The sequence below is a fragment of the Cotesia glomerata genome, linkage group LG8, assembly GCF_020080835.1.
Source record: "Cotesia glomerata isolate CgM1 linkage group LG8, MPM_Cglom_v2.3, whole genome shotgun sequence".
NCBI classification, from domain to species: Eukaryota; Metazoa; Arthropoda; class Insecta; order Hymenoptera; family Braconidae; genus Cotesia; species Cotesia glomerata.
The window spans coordinates 13,005,554-13,014,216 of NC_058165.1; the positions used below are offsets into that span (position 1 = coordinate 13,005,554).

The 8,663-nt window shown below is 27.7% G+C and overlaps 1 protein-coding gene across 1 annotated transcript; it reads right to left on the bottom strand.

Moving 5' to 3' along the window:
* Nucleotides 1-7,082: 7,082 nt before the first annotated feature.
* Nucleotides 7,083-8,417, bottom strand: LOC123270114 (basic salivary proline-rich protein 2-like). Its single transcript, XM_044736051.1, has 2 exons — nucleotides 8,346-8,417; nucleotides 7,083-8,275 (listed from the first exon to the last, which is right to left on the bottom strand). Exons 1-2 carry the CDS (start codon nucleotides 8,371-8,373, stop codon nucleotides 7,083-7,085), a joined length of 1,221 nt encoding a protein of 406 aa, XP_044591986.1. The 5' UTR covers nucleotides 8,374-8,417.
* Between the last annotated feature and the right edge of the window lie 246 nt (nucleotides 8,418-8,663).

Below are 8,663 nucleotides of genomic sequence, written 5' to 3' on the forward strand. Positions count from 1 at the left end.
TTGCGGAAAACATCACTTAAGCGAAGAGTTACTTTGTAAAGTTTGTCCTTTCAACATCCTAGGGCATTGATTCATACTTGAGATCGTTGAAGTAAGTCAGCCAGTGAAGTTGATCTTGTTTCGATTAAAATATTTGACATTTAATGGCTTCGAATATTTGTTTGTTTCGTCTCTTCAGAATCTGTAATTTTAATAAACAATTAGTTTCTGATAAAAATTTAGTCAAACAACTTAAAAAATAAATGTAACAATTGATAAAAGCTTGAAAAAATTTTCAGATTTTGATTTGTTTACTTTTAGTCGATTAAGATTGCAATAATTGTTTCGGCAATTATAAAAATTGATTTACACCCACAATAATTATTGTATTAACTCTAACCGCCGCCCTATAGAAGAAGATAACCTAGGTTAGAATTTCTTATTTTACAGGAAATAAAAAATAAATAAAGTTTTTCTTTTAGACTGATACTATCGGAGATATTTGTCAATAAAAATTTCATAATCACTTTGAGTACTTAAATTCTATAACAGTAGACGTACATCATAAACAAACCTCTACACTGCCACTATTAATCTATAATTCCCATGAAAATGTACCTCGAGCATCAAAGAATTGTTTAAAAGTGTTAATCTATAATAATTACAATCAATTGATTTATAATTTTTAAAATTATTACTTCCAAGCGACTCAATTACAAGTAAGACCTCACAACAGACTTGAAGGTTAGGTTGTTTGTGTTTTGTTGACTGCACTCTTTCTTCTAACTTCACATGTTTCTATTAGTTCACTAACAGTGCGCGTGTGGAACGCCAAGCATGTGCGCGGGATATTTGAAGCGTTTCTCATTTCAAACCTCATTCAAGCCTGCAGTACATAGATACAACTCGATCATATACACTTCAAATATTTAGCTGATTGTTTCTTGTTTAATGGTTGTTAAAAATGATTTCTTAGCTTTATAATTATTAACTAGTCTACAATTTTTTGTTTTAATTCCTAATAAAATTAAAAAACTTTTTTTTTTTAATTTTGATTTTTTAGCGTGGCCCATTATCACAACAAAAGTATCCAGTTGATATTGTTATCACTCTTCTAAACTATCATTTATTTATACAAATAAATTATCAGATATCTTTTAATTTTTTTTCTTACTATTTATATATTGGCGAAAATAGTCTAAATTGATTAGAAAAATTTGTTTCTTTTCTTTCTTTTTAATTTGTGTAGTGAATTACAAAATCAAGGTAATTTATTTTTCATTGTTGTTAATTATTATTAATTAATGAAATAATTAAAAGACCCAGAAAAAAAAAACTAAAAAAAAATTACTCTTCTATATCTTGTAATCTTTCGGGCCAACAAAAAAAATCATTAATTTTCTTAACGGAAAGTTAAAAAATATATAACAGTCCATATCTGCCTAACAATAACTAATAAAAATTTCCGAATTTTTATTTCCACTTTTATCCTTTTGATAACTTTAACAATACATTCAACCCATTTGCTTGGTTTTTAATAATTTTTTTTTTTTTAATATGAATTTCAACCTATCGCGAACACAAAACGAAATTGATAACTTTTTCTCAAGAATATTCGGAGTATCTGATTAATAAGTAAATTCATTTCATTATTGACCATACTCATTTCTAAATATTCTACGTTTATTAACATACTTATCTCCGACTTCATTTTTTATTAAATAATTTATTTGCCAAAATAACAGAAAAAAAAAGATACTAATTGCCTAAAACAATCTCTTTATACGCTAAAAGTATCAAAAAATTATTTTGTAACTGCTCATACGATCCTAACATTATGCACCTCCTTTATTCAATATTTATTTTCGAGAAGAATTGAATAATTTTTATTTTATACTCTAAGCTTTAATAAATTGTATTTGTCTATGATGGATAAATATAATCTGAATTTCTTATTATATCTGCGACTTTTCAACTTCTCTGATTAATCAACAAATTTATCCATGACAATCATTAAACAAGTTTATCTGTAATTGTTATCAAAATTATTTATTGAAGAGAAGTAAATTATATCTATCATCGTTTTTCATTCAAAATCATTGTTCAAGAATGTCGAGAAACAAATAACATGTAAAGTAATTTCTCACTTTGACCCCTGCCAAACTTTCACTACAAAGTTTATACTATTATCAATGTTATAAATAATAATTTATGTACTTAAAAAATGTAGTTAAAAATTTTCGGATTTCTGTACTCGCTAACTATTTTACCAAAAATAGCGATTCAAATTTTTATAAATACAATTACCACTATCAAACTGTAATGCACCAAAAAATTCTGATATTTTGAAAATTAGTGTACATGATTATGCATTAGAATCTTTTTGCGAGTGCACAATTATTTTTTCTATATTTAATAATATTTCAATATCTTATTAAATTTTACAAATATAATTTGTTATCCTAAGACTTTCACAATAATATAAATTTTAAAAACTTTAAATATTTTTTGAATTCAATTTTTCAACTCACCACCTCTGCAGCCATTAAAATGTTTTAATTCATGAAATATATTTTAAATTTGATTTCAGCTTAACCACTTTCTTATCTACTACAATTTTTTAATTTCATATGGTTAGCTTCTAGTGTGTGCAGTTATTTTTTATTTTTAGTTAATAATTACTCAATAAATTAGTTGATTTTTAAATATTATTTTTCATCTTACGACCGCAGCAGAATTTAAAATTTTTAGTACGTGAAATAAATTTTAAATTCGATTTTTAGTTCCACCATTTTCTAAGTTACTATAATTTTTAATCTTATTTTGTTATCTTCTCGGGAACGCAGTTTTTCTTCAATTTTCCATTAAATTTTAAAATTTTCAAATATGATTTTTCGTCTTACCACCTCTGTACCAATTGAAACTTTTTAATACATAGAAAATTTTATTGAATTTGATTTTTAGCACCATCACTTTTCCATCTACCACAATTATATTATTTTATTTGGTCATCTTCCCACAAGTGTACAGTTTTTGATTTATTTCGAGATAATAATTTTCCAATAAATAAACAAATTTAAAAAAAGAATTTTATATCTACCTAATTTTGCACTAATGATAATTTTTTTAAGTTAACAATGAACAAAGTCCTACTTTTAACATTTTAATTTTATTGCCTTCATATTTTCCATTATTTTTCATTTCAATTTACGTAATTCATTGATTCAAATTTTTTATTTAACGTTCAATTTCATCAATCCCATCAACTTCATCATCTTAACATTTATAATAACTTCGTAAATTCATTCCGTTTTCTGCTCGCAAGTGCACATTATTTGTCTATTTGATTTAATTAATTCTAAAATAGAAACCTTTTTTTTTTTCAGACAACCTTTCATTTTATAACCTTTGTTGATACTTAAGTTTTTGCAATAAATAAATAATTTATCAAATATAATTCTTCACTTCACTACTTCCACTTATTAGAATTTCTTCAAATAGTTTGCTAATCCGTCAGAAACTTCGAATTTTTTGATTTAATAATTTACTAGCTAACTAAACAAGAGTTTTAGTTTCCTTCTCTATTTCATTACCTCCATATCTATCGATATTTTTGTAATTTAACTTTTTGTCTTTACAAATGCCTAGTTGTAGTTTATTCCATTTCATAATTTTTCAACAAATAATCAAATTTTTTAATTTAATTTTCCATCTTACTACTTCTATTCTAAAAAAAATTATTTAGTTCACGGAATATTCTGTAAATATCATTTTTCATTTCAACACCTTTGTAACATTCAGAATTTTCTATATAAGTTATTTAATTTTTATTTACTTGTAATTTTTTTTTGTCATTATCTTCATACCTGTTCAAGTTTTTTAAATTACATTTTTTGTCCGCCCACACTGATAGAAGGATTTCTTTGCATTTAAGAAAATTTCTTTGTATTTAAGAAATCATTTCTTAGTATTTAAAAAATATTTCTTAGTATTTAAGAAATATTTCTTAGATACTAAGAAATATACATATTTCTTAAATACTAAGAAATATTTTTTAAATACTAAGAAATGATGTTTAAGAAATGATTTCTTAAATACAAAGAAATTTTTATAAATACTGAGAAATCCTTCTATCAGTGCATGAGTGCACATTTTTTGTTTATTCGAGTCTATAATTGTTTAAATGATTTACATAGTTATTTTAATTATTCAATATAATTTTTCATTTTACCAATCCCGCTCTTATATCAATTTTAAAATTTAATTTATTTACTGGCCCGCGAGTGTACATTACTTGTTTATTTGATACTAAATTAAAATTTTCGAAATGAATACCTTTACACCGATTAAAATTTTCTTAATGAATAAATGATTTTCACATCTAATTTTCTATCTTTTTACCTCTTCACTGATATCAATCTTAAGCATTCCTTAATTCATTTGTCTACGACTGCATATTCACTGTTTACCTAATTTACAAATTTTTAAAATAAATATATAGAAGAACTTTTGACTATATTTTTTCATTTCACTATCTATCTATCTAAGTGAACATCTACTGTTAATCGAGTTGAAAAATTTATTCAATAAATAAATATTTTTAAATGCAATTCTTCATTCCATCAGCTGTACATTCACAAAAATTCCTTAAATTAAATTTTCTTTTCGCCAACGTACATCTTCATTGCAGATTTTACTTAATAATTTTTTCATGATAATTATTCATACAATTTAATTGTTTCTCTTCTCACATAGGAAAATATTAACTTATTTGTTATTAAACATTTTTCAGTAGACTTACGGTTCAAGCTCCACAAGTTTTGCAAACGATAATCTTCATATGCTTCGACGACAGTGCGTCTGCGATACCGATCAATCCCGCATCAATATTGGTTACATCTGGTGACCTGAAAAAAGAAGGAATGTTAATATTTTGATTCTTTTATAATTTAGCTATATTAAAAAAGATTTTACCTGTCTCTATCGCGTTCAGGGCATTCATTAATTTTTTTTTTTACTCATTTCTTTCACCTTTTACATTTTTTGTTAGTTAATAATTATTTTATTACTGTCGTTTGAATAATTACGTACAGGCTTACAATATTTGTTTGTTTGTTTGTTCCTTCTCTTCAAAATCTGCAATTTAGATGAACAATTAGCCTTTGATAAAAATTGAATCAAGCAAATTTAAAAACTAAATGTAACATCTAATAGAAACTAAAAAATTCTCAGATTTCAATTTTTTACTATCAGTTAGTTAATATTGTGTTTAGTTGCTTCGACAATCATACAAATTAATTTACACTTGCTACATTTACACTCCAACAATACTATTATTAGCTGTAACCGCCATTCTACAAAAAAATATAACCTCCTTTAAGATTGCTGATTTTATAAAAAATAAGTTCAATTTTTCTAAAACCAGCATAATTGAAGATATTAATTAATATAAATTCCATCATTAATTTTGAGAACTTACTTTCTATAATAGTAGACATACACCATAAACAAAACTGTACACTGCCGCTATTAATATATAATTCACATAAAAATTTACTTCGAGTAATAAATTATTTTTAAAAAGTGTTGCGCTATTAAAAGCACATTTAATTTATTTGTAAAAGTGAGAATAATTGCTTTCAACAGACTCAATTACAAATAAGAACCCATAAGATATTTGAAGGTTACGTTATGTGTGTTTTGTGGACCGCACTCTTTCTTCTAACTTCATACGTTTCCGTTGGTTCACTCTTCACTCTCTTATCTATGATGGCGCGCGTGTTGTACAAAAGTATGTCCGCGGAATATTTGAAATATAAGTTCGTTTTTCTAACTACAGCTCTTGACATTACTGATGAAAAGTTGCCTATTCAATTTTCTATTATCATTAACTATTAGTTATAAATAATAAAATTGCATTTATTGCAGACAAAGAATCAAGTACCTAATCTCTACTAATAGCAACTTCAACTGATAAAAAAATTAATTTCATATTGCTTTTCTGTACATTTACTTCTACATAATTTTATTTATTATTATATTACCCTTTACCAGATTTACAGCCGATTTTTAATCGTTGTAGTCATCAAAATAATAATTTACATAATTTTTAATACTTAACATAATTGTAACATTCATAGTCAATTTTATGTTTTTGAAGATAATGCATCAAAATAACTATCTAAAAATATGTGTCCCCACTCAACTCAAATTCTACAATACAATCAAAATCTCCAGCCTATTATTTTCATTATTTTCGAAATCAAAACATTAAAATTAAAATTACCGTTAATTTTATGTCTCACTTCAATAGTATTCAAAAAATTTATTTGATAAAATTTTTAGTAGAATGGAGAATAATTTTTTTGCAAAAAATGTCAAACATTTTCATTTAGATCTCCTAGCAATAATTATTCTCGATTAAAGGTTTATTATTGAATATTAAATTTTTTCGATACTTATAAATCTTAAAAGTTCACTGATTGATAAATCTCGTGCTTGTTGTCATAAATCTGTCTTCAATACTGGTTTAGTTATGAAAAATGTCTTAAAAATAAAACAAACAATTATCACATCAAAAAATGAGCTTAAGTTATTGATTATTCTTATAGTCTCTAAATATTACTTACCTTTACCCTGTGGCTATAATTATAAACTCTATGATTATCACACTTACTGTCAGGAACCTCTTTGTTATCTTTGTAGATGAGCTTCAAGTTTTATAGGGCTTCACCAATCAAAATAATCGCAGAATCAAAAATTTTTATTTTTCCTTTTATTATAATGATTTTAACCAAGACTAATTAATACCAATTTCTAAAAATCAAGAATAAGTAATAATCAATCTTTTTTACATATTTATTTTTAACTCTTTTAATAAGTATCTCTAATTGAAAAAAAAAAACCTGAAAAAAATTACCGTTAAAAGATTAGATTAAGAATTATGCACGAAATATTTTCATTGCTGCGAAGCCACAAACATTATTATAAAACGAATATAAATAAGAACAAATAAATGTTTTTGTTTCTAAACTGTAGATAATAGTTATCAAAATAATAATATTATTGAAAATAAAAATGATAGGTGCCTTCTTTGCAAAAACTTAAAAGTATCGTGGAGGGTAGTAATGAGGTGGAAAACCGTATGGTGAGTTGTAAGGCATAGATGGGTACTGAGGGAGTTGTGAGATCGGGTACTGTGGAGCTGGTGGCATAGAAAACTGAGAAACGGGTGGGAAAGGAAACTGAGGAACTGGGACCATGTGATACTGAGGAACCGATGCCATACTATAATTAGGATGCACAGGGTAGAACTGAGGATGGTTCAAGTAGGGAGGAACATATTGAGTCATCGAAAGTTGCGGAGAAGGTTCACCTTCACGCTTGCTCTCATTGCTTGAATTACTTGACGTAATTACTTGTAGACTTTTATCAACAGTCATTTGACTTCTGCAAATTTCTTCCGTTTGTCGCTGATTTTGTGTAATAGTCTTCATTTTTAAGGTCTCGGACATATTTTTATTAAAAAGCCTCAAAGTTTTAATAGTCCTGTTTGATAAATTTAGTCCTTGAAAGCTATTACTAGGACCATTTGACTGAGAAACTGGAGGATTCTTTGAAACCTGACCAACTGGAGGCTTTTGTGAAAACGATGCATTTGGTGCTTTCTCGTGAGGTTGTCGAGGATCTCCTCCTTGCCCTTGTGGCAACGGTCCTTGCCCCTGTGGCTGTGCAGGATGATCTCCTTGCCCTTGTGGCAACGGTCCTTGCCCCTGTGGCTGTGCAGGATGATCTCCTTGCCCTTGTGGCAACGGTCCTTGCCCTTGTGGCTGTGCAGGATGATTTCCTTGCCCTTGTGGCAACGGTCCTTGCCCCTGTGGCTGTAGAGGATTATCACCTTGCCCTTGTGGCAACGGTCCTTGCCCCTGTGGCTGTGCAGGATGATCTCCTTGCCCCTGTGGCTGTGCAGGATGATCTCCTTGCCCCTGTGGCTGTGCAGGATGATTTCCTTGCCCTTGTGGCAACGGTCCTTGCCCCTGTGGCTGTGGAGGATGATCTCCTTGTCCTTGTAGCAACGGTACTTGTCCTTGGAGCATCGGTACATAACCTCCTTCACCCTGTGGTGCTTGCCTTTGTGGCAATGGTGGAAGTAGCACTTGTCCTGGTAGCGGTGGTGGATTGCCTCCCTGATTCTGTTGCAGCGGCGCATTTGGTGCTTGTCTAGTTTTCCCTCGTGGAGACCTCCTTACTACTTCATTATGCAGTCTAGGAGCACGTACTTGACGTTTCCCACGCCCTGAAACGAAATTGAAAATTATTATTGAAGAAAATTTTTGTTTTAAAGTAAAGAATATTAATTTAATTACCTTTCCCTTTTTTATTATAGGGATTCATTGGTACACTTGTATCAAAACGAGCAGGTTACTGTCAAGGAAAATAATAATTATTATAATTTTTTTCTTAAATAGATGGTACTTATAATTTCAATATTGATATGATTGACAAAAATACAGTTGTTATTATTATTATTATTATTATTATTATTATTATTATTATTATTATTAAATTTTTAATATTTAAAAGTATAATTGTAATTATTTTCGTATTAATTTTTATTCTTTACTTTTCATATCAATTTTGCGTTCATCAGTATCTTTATTATTGTTGTTATTATTAATTTGTTC